Here is a 24,729-nt window from a genome sequence, read left to right on the forward strand (position 1 = left end):
TGAATTTGGCAATAAGAGTTTTACATTCCAAAAGCCAAGACATTGTTTATTTGAAATTAATCAAAACTTTCAAATTACCAAAAATCAAGATGTTGACATTTATCTAAAATGAACCATTGACTTATTTTGATAGGACACTCCACATATAGTAGCCTTTGTGTGCATTTACATGTTACAGCTGTGACCAGCTTGGCTTTTGGGTACCATCGATTATAAAGAAAAGAATAAGAAAGGTATATTTTTGGGGTGAATTTTCACTGAGCATTGAGTAACATACAGTATAACACTCATACCCCTGTCTACTCTTCCCATTACCCAAGTTCATTTTTATCTTGTTGATATTCATTGAAGACACAACTACTCACATTTGAGGCAAAATAGAAAAACATTGCAACTAATATAAGAGGAGCAAATTGTTAAAAACACTTGATAAAAATGGATTTTGTCAAAATAAATAAATAAATCAAATTGCGAACAATTCTCTACTCAGACTACATTTTCAGAATAATATGTCTAGACAAAACACACAGAATAAAAGATAAGAAGTCTGAGGCCCTGTCTGTACAATGCACATCACACCACAATAACTGTGTTGAATGAAAACATATTGGTGTTATACATTTTCCTCTCAGGTTGGCACTACAGGAAAGACCATGGGGTCATTACAATCAAAGGCACAAAAAATTAAAATGTAACACACTCAATCATGCTCAGAAAATGTAATGGCTATTTATAATCTTGTGTTTGGGATATTTTCGTTGCAAGGCTGACATTTTGACCCGAGCGCTGAGCAAGAGGAAAGCACATGGAGTGTTCATTTCATTGCAATCTACTACAATCTAGATTTCTTGTATTGGTCTGATAAAGAAAGGATGTGACCATGAGTGTCTATGGTTACATGCCAGTTCCCTTGTTTGATCGTACCCTGTTCCTCACTTGACCTGGAAAATGGGTATCCTGCACAACATAATAAATAATAATCCTTTAAAGAGGCTTTAGTGAAGATACACAAGACCAGCTGAAGAAAAATCTACACCGTATCCATGCCAACACTTTATAGGAAATCTGTTTTTTGGAGGCAACAGGTGATCTGGCACCTTTGAAGCTACAACAACACAACTTTATAACAACATAAAAACACAACTTGTTTAATAGACTACTGCCTGTGCGTGTTTCTTTTGTTTTTAATCTTCAGTATCAGAGTAATTTCGATTCAGTTACATGTGAGGCTGAAAATCCATACCCAATGGGTGGAAACTATATTTTGATGTGTGATAATTCTCATTGCCCTAACGCTGTGGTTTCCAACCTTTTTCTGAAGGGACCCCTCTTCTATCATTGAGTAAATGGAGGAACCGTGACTAAGTGACATATTTTATGGATATTTCACATTGTATTCAATGCATAGCAATTACAGTACAGAAGAACTAATAAACTGCACAATACACCAAATAGTGAACGCAGTAACTGCAGAAAGTTTGCGTGAAAAAGCGAATGGGATGAATTTTGAGCAGATTAATTTTGTGAATACTGCCTGAATACTGCATGAGTTTAATTTAATAGGGTTCTTTTTGACATATTCTGTGTTCTCTCCTCCCTGACACTTGGCCATTACTCTATTAGCTCTTTGGTTGCTATTTGGTTGGCCTACTGTATTTTTATTACCTTTTTTTTTAGGTTTTCTTACACCCTTAAAATCAAGAAGCCTCATGACCATCCATGAAGCTTTGAGGACCCCAACTGGAAGTCGTGACCCCCACGTTGGGAAGCAGTGCCCTGGGCACATTTACGCGTCAGTCAGTGCCGAGGACGAGCACCGAAGAAGAACGCCTGTTCTCTATCGTCTTTGCTAGAAACAATGGCTTTTACAAGTGCTGCTGGAGCCACAACACCTTAGCTTGTCGAAAAGTCAGGTAGCAGGAGTCATGTGTGGAGAGCGTTAGGCCTCATTTACACCACAAGCAATGCGTTCGTGTAGCGCTCGCGAATGGTCGCTGTTAACTCTTGTTTTCATTTCGGCGAGCATGTTAACAGGTTAGAGCATTCACACTGCATTCGTTCTACGCACTGCTCGAGTCACGCTGCTTTCACGAGCAAGCTCAAAAATAGAAGGGATGCCGATTTTTTGCGAATGGTCGCGGTATTCAACAAACAACATTAGTTTGCATGTGTTGTGACCTCTCTCAGCCACTGTTGACATCTCCATCTTGATTTTTATCGTGGTATTGAGTGAGTATCGAGAATCGTGGAAATTCACTGGTACTGGTATCGACTTCTGAATCACGACAAGCCTAGCTTAGTATGTACTGAAAAATATGATATCAGTAAACTTAAAAAATTACATATTGCTGTCAAAATGACCGATCTTCCAATTTTTGAGCAGTCCACTTACTTACTGTGGTTTGACTGATCTGTACACAGTATATATGCAGGATTCTTTTTTTAATTGCATCACTGATGCACATACATTAAAAAGCTAAGACACGGGGGAAACGTGGATGCAATTAAGGCTACTCGGGTAGAGAATCTCTTTACGGACCCAAGGTTTTGGATCAGCAGACATTTTGAGCCAATGATGGTGACACCAAAACCAAAAGACGCACACTGACTGACATCCTCCCCTTTCCCCCTCCCACCAGCAGTGTAAAAATATTTTTGTGATAGAGATAAAACCCCCTACATCCATGTTTCCTAGCCTTCATCCAACACCTGAATAAATGTGATTTACTACACTGAGTGTATTGCATATTTATGCACCCATAGTTAAATTGCTTGTCAAATAAATCTTGCTGTTTTATGATGGTAAATAACACTTGGTACCTGTTGTTGACCTTGCCCCCTTCCCCCAGTACATGCACACACTCCTGCCCACTCATCCCATCACCCATAACCCTCAGCAGAGTGCAGTGACTTCATCACATCCAATTTCTCCATTGACCTCTGCAGTAAAATTACACAGAAAAACTCTTACACAGTGTGGTGGTAGCACTCAGTTTTGTCACAAATGGACACCACACCTTACAGTACAACCCTGGAAGGATGTGTATGAGGGGACATGCTGATAGGAAAAACAAAATGATGAATTAAGATGAAGTACTTACTGAAAGATCAGGGAGCTACTGGTACAATTTACTCTACCTAAGTATGTAGTATAATCAAATTGTCATCATGAGATATTACAGTTATTACAGTCCAAGTGTTAAATCATTCCTGTAACCTTAAATGCAGGTTGTGATGCCAGAACATTCCAGCTGCTCTCCTCATGTCGCTTCAATCCACAACCTAAAAACCTGAGTCCTAACTCTAAAATTACCTTCACAGAACCACATCTTAATCCCAAACTTTAACTAACCACTTGTGCTGTTACTACTTAAGCGAGATATAACCACCAGCAGCACACACACACACACACACCACACACACACAAACAGGCAGACAGTTTCTGATCAGCCATGAAGGGTGTGTTGGAGTTTTAGCCCGGAGCCCTGCCTGTTCTAACTCCACTCTGCCCGTCTCTCCACTTTGAAGTGTAAAGTCAGTAAAAACTTATTTTAGCCAGAGGAGAAGTTTGTTGGGCACAATTACGGCTGAAAAATAAATAAAGCTGTTTGTTTTCCACCTAAATGCCAGCTGGCTTTTGAGTGAAAGCAGAGGTAAGGTATTCACATCGATCGGATGTGCTCATTCGATCATTCATTTGTTCTCACCAATCGCTCATGGGAGAGAGATGCCAGATCCTGCAGCTACAGTGTATGTTTACTACTGATGCTGCAGTTTATCATCCAATGACAGGTTTTATGGAACCCTTCACAGATGCAAGGACATATGCATCTGGAAGAGCAGCCCTCTTTTTCTTTTTTTTTTTTCTTCTTTACAGTGTGTCTGCCAGACGTTTCATTTTCTGAACTTGCATTACTTTTGGCATCAAACCCAGGCTTATGCAAGCTTGAACCATGCGTGAAAGTCAGCGAGGTGACTACTTTTAACATAATATGACTGCAGTATAGGTATTTATAGGTATATATATATATATATATATACACACACACATATACATACACAGTATATATACAACACCTTATATAAGTGTACACATTCTGTGCGTGAACAGAACCATTTTAGATCAAGGACAGCAGGTTTTTGGGGGAGGGCAAGGGGTGGCAGCTAACTCAATCACCAAGAGGGCACATAAAGTTTATCAATTTTCCTTTTCTTTTTTTGTTACCTTAAATATATTGTAACTTTTTGTAGCAGGCCCCTGGAAAGCAGCTCAGAATTGCTTCCAATTTATTTTCCAGTGGCTACTCGGGGTATTGCAGGGGAAAATTCCCTGGCATCCCAAAAACCTTAGGTCACTGCTTTGAAAGCCACATCTGTAAAACTGTTTACAGGACACCTTAAACTGCAAACACGGTCAAATATGTCTCCTTCTATTATGAATCTCTGATCCATGGAGGTTTATGTTCGTAAAACTTTCCTCGAGCCGAGAAAAGCAATTCAAAACCCCATGAGATCATCATAATGTTAAGTCTATGAACTGAGTGAGAACTCACGGAAACACTACTGCACGATTCAGTGGGCTGCATAAACCCGGAAGCTAGAAACATTTTTTATGGCATACACTCCGGATGAGCAACTCCATTGAACTGAACAGGTGCCACCTTGGAGTCTGGTATCTAGATAGTATTATACATCTTTGTATTACACTAATTTAAAACTGCTTCCTTACCAGCTACAAAGAGTTTTTAACTGGTTATGAAATTTTAATAATAGTGCCTCTGTATAAATTTCATAAGCAAACAAGCCCATCATCGAGAAGACTGGTGTTTATCTTATTGCCTGTCCCCAGGTCCTGCCAAATCAGACAAAATGAGTCACGGCAAGCAAACCTGAAGAGCCTATTTTTACATTTACCTGGGCCAATATGGCAATGACTCGTTAGTGTGTTAGCCAGTTAAAAGAAAGCAAAAGTAGTTTTTTTAATGGAAATTTTTATTTTTGATGTTCTATTTCATGGCTGATAATGAAAAGATCAGTAAAGAGAAGAAGCAAGGAACTGACCAAGGAACCAAAAAAATAAAAGAAAGTGATAGAGCACGGGCAAAAACATGAGTCAACCTTAGTTGGTCATTGAACAGATGGAGAGAACTGCAAGCTAATTGAGTTGAGAAGGTTAAACTAGATGGATGAAAAATGAAGAAGAATCCCCTTGCCTGCAGTTAGTTTGCATCTCAGCATAAAATGCAAATGCTGTGTACCATCCATGCAGGTGTAGGTCACGGTGGACTTCACTGTAAGACAACTGGCTTTTAACATAACATTGAATGTTGGCATTGCTACTGAGCTATATCTTGCTGTATTATTATTATTATTATTATGAAGACATCATAACTCATGAATGTTGATCATTTTAGCTTTCTCAATAAAACTACTGTTACCGAGCAACCAAATCTGTCAGTTGTAGGGTTACATTTAATCTAGGTATATTAACAGTTTACTTTGTTTCACCATCATATTATTACTGTTACTGATCTCTAGGATGTTGCATCTTTCACTCACTTGCAAAACAGATGATTTTTAGACACTTCTTCTCTTATTCACAAACTTCCCAGTTTAAAAATTCTCAGGAGGTGGACTTTTGAATTTTGAAAATGTGAATTTAATTGCATTTATGAACCAGCAGGACATTAAGCAACATTTGACTGCAGTGCAGGCTGAATTAAAGGGCTCTGATGGGAAAGTAACAAAAAGAGAAAATAAAAAAAAACAAGCCCTGTAATAAGGCTTGTAGAAAAGAAACATGTTTGCAGGAAGCTGAATTTAATGTTAATGATCTAACCTTTCTCCCAAAAGACTGTTATTCTCTTCAGCACTCTGAATTTCACATCTACTTGAAAAACCATAAGGTAGAAATCATCCTCAGTGTGTGTCTGTGTGTCAGAGCAGCTTCTACTCTGTACATCCACAACCATTTCAACCTCACTGCAGAACATGGTCCCTCATTTTTACACAGTAAAACGTGTGTTGACTCAGCAGGGATGACAGTAAATGACAAAATTTGATCTACAGAATACATATCCAAAGGAATACAGAATAGCTACGAGTCTCAGCCTGATGCATTATATTCCATTCTATTTTTATTTTGAATTGTCACCTGCAGCCTGAATTTTGTGTTTTCCTTCACATGAAGTAAGACATTTCCACCCTAAATTGATGCAGAAAACATTACCAGAATGCAGGAAATAAGGTGTTTGAGGCTCAGGGGTGGGGGCCCTGTGACCTTTGTTTTGTTTTGTGATTTTGCTGGACTTGGTAATTTAATCTTAGAAATGTATTTTCTAATCACTGAGTAAAAATATTTTTCAAAAATGCTTAATTGAATTACTCTAGTTTGACATAGATGAGTCTGCTTTATAAGTTGACAGAAAACCTTTGACGTGATTTTGTGTTCTATGGTTTTTCATACTGTGTGAGTTTACAAGGGCAAAACTACTGCAAATTAACAAAAACAAAAATCTGGTGCACAGATGTGTTGCTGATCTGTCATTGGGTTGCTGCTTGAAAACACAGACTAGATGGACATCTAAAACTAGACATTAACTTGGTTTTAGTTTGTCCAGAATTAATTAAATAATTTGTTATCTTTGAGTTAAACCATATATCTTTGAGAGACAGAGTTGGGCACATAAAAATATATGTTTGTCAGCATTTGTGGCTGAAAACTGATCTGCTAGTCTCAGTGTACTGGACAAGTAAATTTTATTCATGCTGTAGTGAGATTGTTGACAGTGAGGATGGTATTTTTTGATACTGGTTTTACAGAGAAAAATCTTGTTTATTGATGAAGTTAGATCTGTGGCGAGCACTCTCCTTGGTGCTGCAGTGATGCCTCACATGGTCTGTCTGTGACATTTCATAGTGGTAAACCAGTAGTGAAGGCCAGTAACACCAGGACCTGATGTGGATGTTTTCTGAATATTCTGCCTGCTCTGAGGAGCTTTGGCTGCTACAGACTGCAGCAGCACCTGGCTGACGAATCTTCCTTTGTCTGGAGTCTCTGCACAGGACACACAGAGTGACAGTTCCACCATATAATATACAGATTAGGGATGTAACAGTACCAAAAACTTACTAGCTTACACTTACTTAAAAAGATGACTTGAAACTCTGTCCTTTTTTGAATAATAAATCTGATGTGGAAATTCACCATTTTCTCATTGTCTCTGAGCCTTTCTCCGCGAGTCTGATGATTGCACCCCATTTTTCTAACAAAAACAATACGATCAGGGCTTGACATGAAGCTATTTCTTTTTTTTTTTTTAATAAAATAAAATCAACAGGGATCTGGACAATTATTATTCTAATTTATTGCCTGGCACCCAGCCAGTCTTAGGTGGGTGGAAGAACAGTTTAAGCTGAAAACAAGAAAATTACTCGTTACTCCACTGCCTGGTGCGTTTGACAGCAGAGCATGCTGCCAGAAACACAGCCTCTGATTGGTGAACAAGTCAGGAGCACAGCCTCTTATTGATCGACAGATTCAACCCAGGCATCATGGACAGCTAGTGAACCGCAACAACAATAACTGTTTTTAACACAGGAAAAATGATACACAATTACATGAGACATTCAGTGTCAGATTTATCAGTACTGAATTATTTTACAAAGTTTCTGACTTTTCAACTATTGGCTGCATTGCTGTGAATCATTCATGTTCACCTCTAGATGAATTAATACAACTAGGTGATTTTCTGATTTCTCATTAAATGCCAGCATCAGTTCAAATTTTTGATTTTGTCCAACACTTTGGTTTGGTAATTAGCCAGTGTTACCATGCTGATGTTAGCTCAAAGCACTGCTATGCCAACAACACACAGCCTCACAAAATAATCTTGTTATGAAACTGGTGTCAATATAACACCTATGGTTCAGTTCAAGTAATTTAAACATTTATACATGTTTTTTTTGTTTGATTGTTAACAGAATCTTCAAATACCTCAGTTTAACCTCCTGAGACCTCAAGCTTTTGTTTGGTATGCATTTTTAATTTCTCCGTACTATCTGGAATAACTAGGACTTGATAAGTATAAAAACTAAGCACTGTATTTGAACAGTAAGTAGACTTTGAAAAAAGATGTCCTTATTTGGGGACATTGGGTTTATTTTTAAGAGTCATAAGGGTGTAATGGAGTATAAAACTGTTTATTTCAATGTCTGAACATTCTTGTGCATAACAAAGTAAAATAAATAATGTAACATTTTAAGGCCTTACAATTGGTTCATTTTAAACTCTGTGAGAATTTTCCCTGCTCCACACTCCACGTTAGGAATGACCTTTTTGTCTGCAGAAACAGTCTGTCACACCTCATTGGTGTGAAGTGATAATACAGTAACAAAGTCTCTGTGTCCCCAAACCAGTACTCTCTAACAACAAGGTCTCAGCTTGTTACTATTGCTAAAATTGGTCAAATTTGCATCACATATCAAACTATATTTGACATAAATAAACTGTTTCAATGTGAAAATTTGATCAGATTTTGAACCTTGCCATCTTTGTGTCCAGATAAGCTGTAGACTGACTGGCTGTCATCTTGTTTTTTTACATGGGCTAGTGTATTGCCCTTTTGCTACCACTAGATGGCACATAAAAGTGTCCACAAACAAGGACAACAGGTCTAAGTAAAGAAGAACTACCTATAAGGCAATACAAAATGCAATGTCCTAATATGAGGACACAGGGTCACAGGAGGTTAATTTGTCTGAAATTAAAATACTTAAAATTAATAAAATGCAGATGAAAATAAGCTAAAATGATTATCAATAAATATCTGATCAAAAAACAAGTGAACAAGATGGATTTAGATAAGAATCTGACCAGGCCTTAAATGCAAGCTTTCAGAATCTTACAGCTTTTCAATACTCAATCATGTCTCAGTTGATACTGATAGTGTATTGAACTTTGATATCCAGCCCCATCTGTGAGTGGTATGAAATGTATATTTAATGTGAAATATCAGCTGGGGATAATGGATTCACCTGATTTCACCTCATCCCTGGTGATTGAGTGTAATACTATCTGTGTAGTGGAACAGAAGCACAACCTGCAGCCATCATGATCATTTTCTTGATTGATCAACTTATTGTTTGATCCATAGAATCTCAAATAAGTGAAAAATGTTGGTTTCAATTCCCTAAAGCTAAAGGTGATGTATTCAAATAACGTCTGCCCCAACAACAGTCCAAAACCAAGATATTCAATATATTATCATACAAGACAAAGAAAAGCTGCAAATTCTCATATATTTTATATTTTGCTTGATAAACAACTTAAAGATAATTCCTTTATTATGATAATAAATTATACATTTTCTGATCAAATAATCACATCAGTTCATATGTGTATATTCAGTATCCTTACTGAAATCCATACTTTTCAACACCAAACTGTCCTCCATGTGTACAGCTGATAGCTGTACTTATTACTGTGTCTCTGGTGGAGTTAATATGGATTCTGTTACAGTGTTTTCTGACTATTGCTCAAACTCTGCACTATCTTTTCCCAAAAGAACTTTTTTGTTTGTTTATACTTTAAAGGACATGGATTTTTTTCCCCCAATCATCGTTCATACCTTTGCAGATTTTATGACCTCTATGGGAGCTCTGTATATTGCACTATGTCTGGTCCGCTAAAGCAATGGTGAGATATATCCATAACTAATCCCCGTGTTGGTAAACAGTGTGCATGTGTGTGTGTGTGTGTGTGTGTGTGTGTGTGTGTGTTTGTGTGTGTTTCTATGTGTGCGTGCATGAGCACAGTGCCCTGCAGTATTGATATCTTGGCGCTAAAGGGGAGGTGGAGTTGAGAATCTTTTAAGTACATAATCCTTAGCACTCCACCTCTCTCCCACCCATCTCCTCTGCTAATACCTAGACAGGACTGGGGCCCTCCCTAAATCGACGAGATGTTGCAGCAAAGCTTTGCTCGTGCTGCCCATGGGTCAGTCTGTTTACTACAATCACACAGCAAAGGTAGAAGTATTAGTTTAACCATGCTGGTGGCTGATGGCACAAGCAAAGGGAGCCCCACAGTGGTCAATATATATATATATATATATATATATATTTTTTTTAATCATACATACAGATATAAATACATAAAGTCAAAGACATACAAATTAATACATGAAATGTTATTTCATCTCAGTTTTGTTGGAGTTAATTCTTATTTTGTAACAACATTATATAGAGATTTTTGGAAGAGAAATTAAAAATATATTGTATTCAAATCATAACCACATTTCTCCCCAAAACAACCTAATATCATGGTATATGTTTATATGAAAGTTGCTCAGTGGTGCATGAATCCAAAAACGTTCAACTGCCCATATTAAATTACTTAGATGATTGGCACTGCTTCCGCATCACTGGGCCCATAAAGTAAGTGCACAAAGGACTTCTGCTGGTCGAGCCAGCTACTTCCGGTCTATTGAATGGAGATAAAATGATTTAAACCCAATCCCAATACCCCCCCTTGTCCCCTACCCCTTAGTCCTTGGCCCTACCCCTAGCCCTCGAAATGAAGCAAGGAGGGGTAGGGGTTGAAATCTTTCCCTATGAATTGGGACACCACTCACTACGTCATCGCGTCGGTTACGTTCATAAATATGTAACTACTTTAAACAGGAAGCTGTGAGCCATCTACAACCGGCATCTACAATGGAGTCTCCAGTTGAGTTCATCCTACCGATCACATTTGCTGTATTCATCATGCTTCGTTTTATGAATGACAGATGACGAAATGATATGTACGACGGGGGACTTCTGCTAGCTAGCTAACCAGCTAACATTACGAGGCAGCATAGTTATACTAACTGGCATGTTATCGTAATGTGAAAAATCTGACAATTTTGCAGAACAGGACAGATGACAGAAGCCAGATAGTGCGAGCTAGCTAGCTAGCTAACAAGCAACCTGACGACGGTAACGCTAGCTAGCTGGCTTTCTGTCAACTCCGATCTAGACATTGTGATTCTCTACACATTTCTCTACACAAATACAGTTATTCAAAAACGTTTTTTACAAAAGTCCCATGTTTATTTACAAAATTACACGTACATGTTTGAACTTTTTTTCCCCATTTATTGCTCGGTGGTAGCTGTGGCGACGTCTCCCTCGCTGGCAATTCAGCATCTGAAATCCCTCGCTCCGAAGGGCTAGTTTCATCCCCACCACCCCTCGTTATGCCCCCTACCCAAAAAGGTATTGGGACACCCCTACCCCTAGCGGGAATGCACAAATCTAGGGGTAGGGCTAAGGGGGCCTATTGGGATGGGCCCTAAATCATATGGCTCTTTAAGACTTTCCAAATATTATCAGACTAGGGTTGCAGCAACATACTGGTTTTAAGATATACTGTGATATAAAAATTGACAGTTATTATGCTGCGTGCATTATCTTATCTATAATACTGAAAAAAAAATGCAACTGGACATTGAATCTCCCCTTTATTTAAGTTTTTTTCTAGGGGGAGACTTTTTACATATACCTCCAATAACAATGTGGTTTCAAGTTTCAATAATAGTAATAATATGTTTGTCCAACCAAAAATAACCCCTCTGTTTTCATTCAAGGCTCATTCTGACTGATAATAATATAGCCTAAATTCTGTAATACAGTGATACCATGATACCATGATACCGTGAAACCGTGATATTTTCTGAGATGGTTATCATACCATGAAAACCTCCATATCAGACCTGATGACATAAATCCTGATAGTGAAACAAGTCTTTCGCAAGGTTTGTTGACTTACATAGGTCTGTTTCACAATGTAACTCTATGGAAAAAGTCTTTATGCGCCCTGTGGCATCATGTGGTGGACTTAGAAGTTGTAATTCCACTGTCTGGCCCCTATGAAAATTGGTTTCAAAGCCCAGTGCACTTCCTGGGGGGAGGGGGGGGGGGGGGGGGGCTGATTCTCACCACCACCCCACTCTCAGCCAATCACATGCCACTTGCTTTCCAGCAGGCTCAAAAAATAAAGCTCTAGCAGAAGTTGGACAACCTGCCACTCACTCCTCGAACACATGCTCACTCACAATCTCTAGCTGTTATTGACCAGGGCTGTCAATTGAGTCATCAGCTGTAAATCAACCAGTACCACAGAGACACACCTGCTCCATTAGCTTATCATCTTACTGCTTCTCGTTTTAAATATGGTTCTTTTTCTGCCCATAATTCTTTCATGTGGCAGCTATGCGCACCCTCCACCTCTCTCTCCATCACCGCCTAGTCTTCTCAGATTCATCAGCTTCATCAACCTCATCAGCCACCAGGTCAGAGTCATCAACCACCACCACCACCTCCACCAGTGTCTGGACTCCATGGGGCAATTTTTCTTGCTGCTGCTCAGATGTCTCTTGATCACAAAAAAATCTCCCTCTGGTGTCCAAGCACCAAAGACTGCTGTCTTAACCTGCTCAAATCATCTGTTAATCCGTACACTCATATTCTGTATTATATATTATCTTTACTTTTGTCTCTCCTGATTGAACTGCCAACTAGCTAGCCAAGGAACATGTTTAGAGTTAAGACAATGCTGAGGTAACTCTAAATTTACCCACTAGCTGCTGTTGCTAACACTGGCTCTTCTATTTCATTCTGACTGATAAACCAAACCGTGTAGCCTTTCAATGTATAGCCTAATATACAAAAGGAGAAATGAGTTACTGCGTCTGTGTACTTTGTTTATTCAAAGCAGCAGCCTCTGTCTGGCTGATTTAGAATTACTTTGGTATTTTCTCCTGCAAAGAAGCTAAGTAAAAAGTTGCAGTCACTGAGCACATGCGACTGGCTTAAAGGTAAGGGGGTAAGCACTGCTGAAACCACCGTGTTATGAAAAATAACATGATGAAATAATACATGGCGTTATGCAATGTTCCATTATTTATTATATGAAATGCAAAATGACATTTATTGGGAAAAGAACATCATGAAAATGTCCTTTGATCAAGGACATTTGAAACAAAAACAAATATCTACAGTAAAATGAAATATATATAATTTCATAAATATTGCTTAGGTTTTCGTAATAATGACTTTTTGATACTTTGTAATACTGTTTTCACAATTGACTAGCCCTTTTTTATATTTCTACTTTGGGGCTCATGCCTGGACAGGCTTTATTGCCGAATGGCTGAAATAATTGGAACCTGACAGCACTGACTATCTTTCATGCGGGATTGTTTTTTTGTGTTGGAGTTACAAGCTTGAGTTGTTTGAAATGACTAAAAATCTTGGTTATTTGGGCACCAGCCCTATCAGGAGATTATCAACTTTACAGAATTGGTACCAGAAACCGTCAAATTGCTGGGGGTTAAGGCTATAAAAATCAATCCAACCTTCCCAGTACTCAATTCAAAATTCCTGGATAGCTGAAAAATGAATGTTCACACAAGGGCACTTGTCCAATCAGCCACACTTCATTACAGTGGCTTTGTAATTTCCTGGACAGCATTCAAGGCGGAATTAAATCACTTCAAAGCAAGACAAGTGTGAGAGGGGAGACACAGAGAGAAGAGAAAAAAGATATCTTCCAGAAATGACTAACGATGAACTGCCACTGTTCCACAGTTCCACAGTTTGCAAGTCCTCACTCTGTAATCCACTGGAGATGAGATTATTCTCATCAACAATACAGAAAGCCTGTAAATGTAGGCCAAGCTCTTTCCCAGAGCATCTGCAAAAGTTTATGTCATGAAAAACACCAGCAGACAACTACACAGTCCTTTTCCATTAAGATTTGTTGATAAGATGTGTGATTGCAGCACCTGACATGACCTAACAGTTGCTGCTGCCTTTTAGCTGTTGAATGCCTAATTACCGTATACAAGTCGGATTTGCTACTTCAGATCACACTGAAACGAATCACCTTTTCAACTTGCTTCAGTTTGCTTTAACTTGCTTAAAGTAATAGAACTTTATCTTTAATGATGGTCACATTATAAACCAGCTCCAAGTAAGTATAGCATCATACATCTTACTGTATCCCTCACCAAATAAAAATATTTTTCTCTCACTAACTGATGTTCTGTTGGTTTCAAATAGATGCTTTATTATCTTCAAAATCCTGTTTTAACCTGAAATAATTAAAGAAGAAAGACTGTCTCAAAATGCAACTTCATTTTGGGCTTTGAAGGACAAAAAAATAGTTCTACAAATGGATTTCTTGCCATTGAATTGTTATACTTTTATCCATCCACCATTTTCAACAAATGATTGCAAATAAAGACTAAACGATAAATTAAAGGACAAACCTAAAATTAAGTGCAGATTGCTCATGGTTTACAGTGTCTGTGAGGTGACTGCACCGTGTGACTGACTCATCTTGTTGTGATGTCATATAGATGCAATTTGTCCTCTCCTAGGAAAATGATCTTGAACCCAGTTAAACTTGTGAAATAAACACAGATTACCTGTTTTTACAATCTGCATGTCCAAATAGATATGTACAACATAAGCCAGAAATGTCTCCATAACTGTACCACACTTAAATCATGGTGAAATCCACGCTATGCATGAACACTCAAAAGAGCCATATTACACTCTGCTACTGTTACTGTCAACACAGAGTAACTTCAGTCACTCTTTGCCACTTAAGCTATGTGATAAACACTAAGAGAAAACGCAAAAAATCCATCTACCTGTGCTTAATTAAATGAGATAAATGCTTTCAGCTATATTACAACTCTATTAGAAAGCACTTTATAACTGATGAAATTGTAAAGCGATCCTATTCTGCTGCCATCCTCGCTATCAGAGCCTCTTTATTTTGATGGTGAAAAGCTCTTTCTGGGACCGTAACATTGAAGACAATAAGTGAAAACGTGGGACTGATGGATGGCAGCCTGGCAAGACGATGCAAGGTGAAAGAAAATGGAATTACAGAGAGAATCGTTAGCATCCCTCTGTGAAATCAAATTATCAGCTTTCCAATCTTGGCCCATGGCATATGAGGAATAAAATGAATGTCCCCTTAAAAACAGAGCTGCTTTAACTCCAAACATGGAATGGATGGAGAAATCTTCATCGCTGACAGCAAGGCTTTGGGCACTAATAGTTCCATTCACAACATCGATGCACCAAGCAAGCTGGAGATGTGTCCTAGATGTGTCAAGCATACATTCTTTTGCATACAAGCTAAATATCAGGGCAATTAAAATCTTCTCCCACTTTGGAACAAATCGTCATTCCGGAATCATTTCACCTGAATTCTGAATGTGTTCTTCAGGCAACTAGGAGAGAGAGGAATAAACGTTAACATGATGTGGTTATGAGACCAGCCTGACCTATGCAGGTACAGCAGATAAGCGTCTCAGGAGGTTTGCAGCTCACCGCAGCCACAGTGGTGACTTTCATTAATGGCAGTCTCGGGTGGCAACACGTCTCTTTATAAGTCCACTTGAGTGGGGGTCTTGGGAAATTAATGTGCTACTCATTTAGTCCAGTTATAGTCTGTTTTATGTAAAGCGCTGTGCTGTACATTTAGAGCAGACAATTTATTATGAATGGAGATTTACACTCACTCATTTAAAATAGTGCATAATTTGCTTTTGCAGTGGTGATGTGGTCTGCTCAATCAATCAGACAGAAACACTTCCATCATCTAGCTCTGGCTGAAACTGCATCACAGATTGGTAAAAACAGTCTTCTCCATATGAAGATGGTCTGCTTCTGCTGGTGCTGTATGTAATCAACAAAAAGGATTTTTTTTTCTTTTTTTTTTTTTTTTCAAATTTTGCTGTACTCTCTCCACAAGAGGTTTTAGCAGCAGATCAACAACTAAGTCAGAGCTCAATTCACATAGAGATAAACTGATAATTTGTGTTATTTATTCATCATCTCCATAAATTAGTCCACAGCCCTGAAAACACCACAAACACAAAGAAAATTGCATTTCTGACTTCTTTTTTTTTCTGTGATACCACCCTCAGCTTTGGCAGTTGTCAAAAAGAGCAATGGGAGCTTGTTAGCACAGAGCACAGCAGGAGCGGAGAGTCCCACGTCTATAACATCATTTGTGCCAGAGGAATGCAATACATCCAAATTTCTCAGGGACTATAAAGGTAATACAAATTGGCTCCGCTAGCTAATGGAGGGTGGCCTATCTGTATCATGTATTCTGCTGCTAACACTTTGGGCTTTTAACCTCATATGTGCTTCAAATGTGCTGTTGAATTTTCATGCTTTGTCTCCCTTTTATGTAGCCCTGGTACGCTGTAAAGTAGTTAAGTACTCACAGTTTTCTGTGCGCTACATAAATAAAGCAGACTTACACGTCATTGTGGTTGTCTCTGAGGATGTCAGTTGATTATTTATTAACACATTGAAAAGGAGTCTGCAGTGAATGCTGAAGTAAGGCTTATTAGATGCTGTCCTGGGCGGGAGCAGAAACAGAACCCAATTTTGACAGTCTGGCAGGCAGCCTGATCACACCGACTGAATTGTCCGCTGTCCCATTTACAAAACTGGCCTCAGTACATCTCAAGAGCATAAGAATGGAATAGTACAGGGAAAAGGAAAAAAATCTTTGAAAATCTTAAAGTTTGATAGAAATAAATCCACTCAATCTATCAGTGCTGTTGAAAATGCCAAAAATCTTAAATGTAATATTCCCTGCAGTCAAAAGCCATGCAAAATGATTCTGTACAACTGATCAGGGGTGGAAGAGAAAAGCAATACAGTAGTCTCGACATATTTAGTGTGGCAATATTGTACACTGACAGCAAGTATGTTTTTTTTTTAATCATATAGATTATTAATATTACAAATACAAATTAAACTTTTGGTAGCCCACTACAATACTTAAATCAATTGCTTTTCAGACAACTTGATACATTTTGGTGCAATACAAATAACTGAAGTGAGAAATTTTATCTTTAAAACTTTCTCTTATTAGATAAAACAGATGTTTACCTTTGATGACATAATTTACAGTTAAAAAGGTTAGGTTAATAATAAGGTTAATAAATCGCAAAATATCACAATATATATATTACCCCTATACTCGGGATATTGCAAAACGTTAAACACTTTCAACTCTGCCATAGAAACAGTCTGCCACTGCATATCTTGGTATTTTTGCTACTTGTGATGTCATTTCTTGGGAGTATTTTCAAATGCTTCACATCCCTACAATGTGTACAACCCCAAAGCTAAGCCATTATGTAAGTCAATAAAACCATAATAATTTATAAATGTACTGAAATTATGTCATAAATTTAAAAAAAATATATAAAAATCAGACATGTTTTTTCATTGTATTTTAAAAAATAAACACATATTGATCCAAAAGATTTCTAAATACAGAAACATGGTACAAATATTTCGTATCACTACATAAGTTATATGAACTATGTAACTAACTATGTTTTTTAGTTTTTCAGATACCCTCATCTTTATGAGCAGAGTGCAGAACCCTTGTGATAGTTTCATCTGCAGTAATAATATCTCCCCAGTGCCTACATTGGTATTCTCAGTCATTTCTATCCGTAAAACCTGTACAACCTAAAAGCTTATGTAAGTCAATAAAACATAATAATTGATAACAGTACTGAAATTCATAAATTTAGAAAAATACAAGACATTCCTATCAACCTGCTTCTCTGCCTCTCTGGCACCACTGCACGTTTTCTCCGTCTTTTGGATCACTACCACAAGTTAACGATGTCATCGCAAACAGTCAATGTAATGGTGCAAAAGACAGAAGTCTTAGCCTTCTGCTGCAAAAAAATGAAAATAAAAATAAAATAAACGCTCTAGCTATCACAGTTTTTATTTCAGATCAATTTTAAACAGAATCATGTAAACAACGGTCTCCTGCAGCCATGAAGGGACAATTCTGTGGCGTGACCACAGGTCGTCACTGCCTTTTAGACGGCTTGTAGCATAACATAAGGATGTCATCACACACAGACATCATGACGGAGCGAAAGACAGAAGTCTTAGCTGTCTGATGCAAAAAGAATAATGCTAGAACTCTTATATTTATTTTTTTTATTTTAGATTGATTTCTGACAGGATCAAGAAAACGACATCGGCAACTCGAGCAGTCACTTACTACAGCTGGACAGCATTACAAGCTAAGCATCAGGCCTCATAACAGCATTCACTCAAGATTCAAATGCCTTTTCAACCCATGTGACTGTATGAGTGGGCACTCACCAACAAGGGGAAAGCAAAGTACGGCCACAGAATGTGTGAATCAATTCATGATTGAAATGGCCTTTACGCTCAGTCTGGACGATTGATGCACATCATGGCAAGTTCAGACTTGCCAGTACCATTGACCTGTGCAGGGCTGAACAGTGGAGTAATGACACTGCATGCTAATTTCAAGAGGGATAGAAGAAAATTTGTGAAGTGTTTCCCACCTACTAAACAATATCTATTGCGCAGGCAGCTTTAGCTGTAATATACAGCAGAAACATCACATTGTTACTGATTCATTCTCTGACTGCTATAACTATAGCCTGCAATTACAGATGTGGCAGAATGCTGTCCATGGTCCTGAAGGACAGCAATGAAGGCTAAAGTCAGGACAGTAAAGGTTTCAACTGGAACTACCCAGTACATCAACAGGAGCCTGTTACTATGGTTCCTATTGTGCTTTGAATTAAAAGTGTGGTTATTTAACATTTCTGTTCATTATCAGTTAATAATAGATATAAAACAAGTCTTGTTTATGATAGGAGAGTATAAATTTCACAGATATTAAAAGAGGATGACCAGATTGCCTCTTCATTTATTTTTAACTCACCAGTGAGCGTGTCCTCATAGGCCCTTGAAAATGTTTAAACTGATAACCAGTGTAACACACTGCAATTGTCCCCTGTCAGCCTGACATAGCTAATTGTCACTGTTATCATGCTGTCGGGCAGGGATTTAACTTATTACACATAGAAGAACCCAGATCAGCACCGTACTGACCCCGTCAGATTTAGTTCGTCTTGTTATAATGTTGTAATCCTGAGCAGTCACCCTGTCTCATTCCCACACTGTGTGAATCAGTTAATAACACAAACTCCAGGATGAGCTCCTCTTCACCTTACTGATGACCTGCTAGAACATAAAAGACCCCTGACGGTCCCTGGAAAATCATTTTATGAATCAGTGAGCCTGTTTAGACCTATATTAACATGTGTTTCGGTGATCCGAACACAAGTGGACAGCCGAGACACATCACTGTTCACATCTGTATCTATCATGCGTCTTAATGCCTTCGTCACTCATGCTAGAAGGTCAAAGGGCCCCATGCACAGACAGTACGTCCACGTTCTCTCCAACTGCCGGCTTGTCACATAAGCAGTTGTGTTAGTTCTGCCAGCAGAATTCAACAAATCTCCTTCCATAGGGCAGAACTATGGACGGTCACTTCATTCAGCTCGTCATAAATAGGTAAACTAGAGAGCATGAGCATTAGGTTAGCAGGCTCTCTCTCTTTGAGGATACAAAAGCTACTTAAATCAGATTGTATGTCATCAGTTTGGTTGACTTGCTATGTCTGAAATCACCAGCGAATCACAACTAAATTACTTTTTAAATCATTGTAAGTATAGTGTTTTTGTTTTAATGTTGTTGCATCAGGGTCCTGCAGTGGGATGCGTAACCCACAAAAAGCTTGGTGATTGGTAAAAATATGTATACATATATATATATATATATATATATATATATATACATATATATACATATATATACATATATATATATATATATATACATATATATACATATATATATAAATTCATGTGTACGGGCACAGGTAAAAATTAACTACACGTGGGTGGGAAGCAGGTGAGAACAAAAATAGATTTTTTATTTTTCAGAATAAAACAAATGAAAAAGATGCGCAGAATATGCATAATATTGGGGCGTCGGTGGCTTAGTGGTAGAGCAGGCGCCCCATGTACAAGGCTGTTGCTGCAGCGGCCAGGGTTTGACTCCAGCCTGTGGCCCTTTGCTGCATGTCACTCCCTCTCTCTCTCCCCCCTTCACACTTGTCTGTCCTACACATTAAAGGCTAAAAAGCCACAAAAAATATCTTTTTTAAAAAAAAGGATATGCCTAATATTATGATGTCTAAATCACTATTGTCAAGCTCCAATTCCTTTTATTTTGTAAGCCAATGACAAAAGTTGAACCTTTGACCCTGTCATCACATTCGTCAACGACACGGAGGACTCCTGCGATGAAACTTAGCAGCCTGAGGGTGAGGTGGCAGTTTACATCAAGTTCAAGACACCCAAGGAGGATCCTTTCAAGGTTTTATGGTGGAAGGAGCATGCTAAAATGTTTCCTAACTTGGCAGTGATTAAATGTTGTCGCCATCTCGGCCAGTGAACAAGACTTTCCTTCTCTGGATTTGTACTTCATGGATTTGGGTTGGGATGCAGGACTGGACTGGTCTGGTACTGAGCTGAGTATGGATTTTCAAAAACAGACCCATGTGGGCCTCTGTGTTGTGTTGTGATTGCAGGCCTGTGAGAGCTCTAGTTGCACACTGTAACCTCAGTCCATTCATCATTAGGGTTTATTTGTAGTTTTTAGTCTGACCTCAAATCCATCAAGTGAAAATAGTAAAAACTACTATCAGCATGAAAAGCCCAGAGAAAACGTCAATCATGACACCTAGACAGCCTCACACAGACTTGTCACTTCCTTTAAAACTCATTCCTGCAGTTAGCACAATGTGAGAGCAGAACGGTAACACTTTACCCATCAACTGTTAATACTGCTCCCATGCCCTCCACCTCCCACACATCACATCTTGCCAAACTCTGGTATCAAAGAAAATCCCTTCCTTTGGCCATTGTGATTATTGCTCATGTTACATTGGACATTCCCGACAGCACTTGAAAGCAACATAAATCCTTCTATGTCCAGTAAGCCTCTGAGGGCGCAGAGGAGGGGAAAGGTCACCACAGACAATCTCCCATCTTGAGGAATTGCTAGTCAGTCCTTTGCAACGCCCGCAGTATTTACTGTGTGTGTGTGTGTGTGTGTGTGTGTGTGTGTGTGTTTTCCACCTGCCACATCCTCCCCTGGTCTGTTTCTGCTCTTTCTCTCCTTCTAGAAACACACTTTTCCCCTCCACCTTTAGTTCTGCACCGTCACACAACAATTAAAACCGCTAAGTCTCTCGTTACCAGCTGCTAAAGATTAGCAGAGTATCGCTTCTGAATTGAGTGTTTTCCAGAGACTAATCCGCTGAAATCCCCCCCTCTGTTTTTTCAACGGCGGTAACGTGATAAAACAGACAACACTTCAGCCATGTCTCTGTCTCTCCCCTCACTAAATACTTCTATTACGAACGCCTACAGGCAGAGCTCAACTTTAGGGGATAGGATTCCGAAGCAGCAGCGGCGGCGGCGGCGGGAGGAGGAAAATCATAATAATAACAATAAATATTGACTCACCTGAGAAAGACCGTCTCTCCTTGTCGGACGGTGATATTGTCCATCACTTTGTTGTCGGACTGAGAATCCCCTTGGCTGCGGACTGGCAACCCTGCAGGCACAAGAAGCAAAATCCTCAGAGAAAGAAGAACTGTGCATTTGGAAAAAGCGACAAAGTATGCCCGGACAGACATCGTCTTCAGCCAAGAGGTGTAGAAAAAAAAAATTCCCACAGCGAGACAATGAGTCAGTTTGCGCCCCGTGAAACAGTCCCGTGGAGATTATTTACCCCCCAGTTCATTAGTCTTAATCCAAATCTTCTCGCCAGGTAGCCGCGGTGTGCAGGGGAGGAGAGACACTCGACCCTATCTGACTGCACTGTAAAACATCCACTGTTTAGTCTTTAAAGAAGGCAAAGACAAAAAAATAATCCCTTCTCACTGACGGGTCCGGCGGCTGCTGCTGTTCCTATTATTTCACCAAGTTTTTTATTCTAACATAAGAAGTCATAAAAAAAAATGCTTCAGACGGGGATTCAAAGTGTTAATCTGCAGCCTCAATATGCCTAGAAACTAGGCGAACAACAAAAAGACACCAGAGTCATATTCAAAAGGAAAGACAGAGACGCCAAGTTTGCGATTTGCATCGGCTGTCATAGTTGTTTCTCTGCCGGTGCTCTGTGTTATTATGAGCACTTTCTGTCTGGCTACGTCACAGACGGACAGTTGGATAGTGGTGAAGGAAAATGGATTCACATTTGCATCAAATAATCCCTCACGTAATATTAATCATGTAGGCAGAGGTAGAGAGTCCCTGCTGCTCCATATTTAAATATTTAAAGTGCGTTATGGCTTATTATTTGAGTTTAACTGTGCCTCTGATTGTTCATAATGCCCATTTTTACCTTGAATACCAATTATATTCTATTTCATAAAATCCCCCAGATATTGCTGAACAATATTTACATATAAAAACATCAGTAAACCAATGCATCCCTGAAGAAAGTGGTCTGGAAGCATTTTCATTATCAGTTAATCTGTTAATTATGTTCTCAAGTCACAAATTGTAAGAAAATTGTAAAACGTGTACATGACAATTTCCAGAAGCCCAAGTTGACATATTCAAATTGCTTGTGTTCACAACCTCCATATATTCAGTTTAATCACTGACAAATAGCAAGAAAACCAGGGGAAAAAATCCCATTTGAGAAACTGGACTGGACACTGTTTTGCTTAAAACATGACATAAAAATAAATAGATAATCAGAATAGTTCCTGATTAATTTCCGGTGATCCATTTTGAGCAACTAGCCTAACTGTTGCAGATCTAATCCATAATGCTCCATCTCTACACCTTTGATAATTCAGAATAAAAATTATACCTCAAGGAGCAAAAGCAAACTCCACAAAGACATATTCAGTATGCAAACTGCTTTTCCAGATGCACTAACGTTAGCACCGTTTTACTGTGGGAATTTTTTTTTTTTTTCTCATGGCTATTTGCTGCCTGCATGATATAAAAACTGGCACATCAGGGGGCAACATAACTTCTGAGAGAAGAAATGGCACATTTCAATTTCAATTTTCTTTTTTTTCCAGTTTCAATATGCTTTGTTGGCATGAATGTCAGGTATACTTCTCTTGCTTCTCTTACAAATGAAAAGTTGAATTCATAGGCAATAGAACACACCCTTGCTTACTTCAGCCCTGTAGCCTTGCATGGCCTGGTATGACCAGTGGCTTGTAGTAAAGAATAAATCATACTCTCAACCTCCATGCAGCTGTGAGGGCCTGCATAGTTTCTGTCTTATGCACCACACAAATTACATGAACCGCATGTACAAGCATGTCAACTGCTGTTGTGCGGTACATGGTCATGGACACAAATACCCAATATAGTGTAGAATTCTGTTTGAGGCTGTTTTGTGTAAAGAGAAGAGAAGAAAGCCTTTTTTTTCATTGCACAAAGAGTATAGGATGAGGTTAGGACTGCCTTATCAAGCTGTTGCAAATGTAAAATTAATAGTGGATTGCACTGAATAAATAGTGGGTTGTGCTGATTATTTCATATATTGTGATTTATCAGCCTGATGGCCCATGGGTAAAAATAGTTTTTTAGTCTATTTGTGCTTAACTTTAAGCTCCTGTATCTCCTACCAGAGGGCAGGAGAGAGAACAGTTTGTGACCCGGATGGGTACAGTCTTACATATCAGGGACCGAACTGACTTTACTGAGTTAGGTCTCTGACTCTTCTGTTCTTCTGCTACTATTATACCCTGTTTCCCACCAAATATAGTGTACCTATGCAGGTTTTTTAAAAAGGCCCAAACCCTTTGAAAATAGGCGACTGTTTTGCCATTGCCAGCAGTGTACCAGCAGTGTGCACAGCTCTGCAGCAGACAAATATGCCTTTTTTTTCCCTTCTGCTGTGTCACATTCAATGTCATGGACAGGTCTGAAAACAGGTTAGTAAACAGTCGAAAGCAGCAGAGGTCAGTTAAAATGTTACAATGGTTACCTCTTTTTCATATCTTTTACTTATTTTGTCTCTCTTTCAAATTCAGTGCCAATTAAATTTGGAACAATGTTTGAGCACTGCTTGGAGATGTACGCCCCGTCATTGTATCACACCGGCAAAGGGGCTTAAATCAGCGTGTCTATTTGGGTGTCATTTCCATTGTTGCGGATCAGAGCTAGAGCCCCCTCACCACTGCACAGTCGTTTGACCCAGGAGTGAATGCCAATTGTAACCTTCCCCATTACATACAAAAGCCAGATGTTAGTGGGTGTTAGGGTATTTTGTGAAACGGGAAAGGGCCTTAACACTACATTTTAAGGCCCTGACACACCAAGCCAATAGTTGGCCGCTAGTCAGCGTTGCTGTGTAAGTAGCTGTCTAACTAGCGTGAAGGCAGCCTTTTGGTTTCCCTTTTTAAATGATTAATACAGACTACCGCCATCTGCTGGTGTGGAGAGTTATTTCCTCTCACACAGGCACAGGATATGCATGTTGGTTGGCTGTTAGTCTGAGTGGGCGGAAGTTCGCTGTATAGATCAGCCTCTCATTGGGCGGAACGAGCCACCCGCTGAAAGTCCCGCCCTACCACCTCCAGTTGTGTAGCAGTTTTCAACACGTCATTTACTAACTTTTGCGGTGTTTGATCTTGCAGGGATGTAGCCATTTTCCTGCCATGGTTTGCGTCCTGTAGGCGATATTTTTGTGGTCGTGTTACACCAAAACCTGTTTCCCCCCAGCAATATTTTTTGCAAGCGC

The 24,729-nt window shown here is 39.0% G+C and overlaps 1 protein-coding gene across 4 annotated transcripts in view; it reads right to left on the reverse strand.

Annotated features, from left to right (window-relative positions):
• ntm (neurotrimin) overlaps nucleotides 1-24,729 on the reverse strand; it is a 651,113-nt gene that overhangs the window by 190,953 nt on the left and 435,431 nt on the right. For 3 of the 4 annotated variants that reach the window (XM_049591585.1, XM_049591584.1, XM_049591581.1), the window contains exon 1: nucleotides 21,477-22,112. In XM_049591585.1, coding sequence (XP_049447542.1) covers nucleotides 21,477-21,649 — 173 coding nt within the window. In that variant the 5' untranslated portion in view covers nucleotides 21,650-22,112. Of the gene's footprint in view, nucleotides 1-21,476; nucleotides 22,113-24,729 lie in introns of those variants that run through there. The other variant, XM_049591583.1, reaches the window with a different exon arrangement.

The sequence above is a fragment of the Epinephelus fuscoguttatus genome, linkage group LG12, assembly GCF_011397635.1.
Source record: "Epinephelus fuscoguttatus linkage group LG12, E.fuscoguttatus.final_Chr_v1".
In the NCBI taxonomy this organism is placed as follows: Eukaryota; Metazoa; Chordata; class Actinopteri; order Perciformes; family Serranidae; genus Epinephelus; species Epinephelus fuscoguttatus.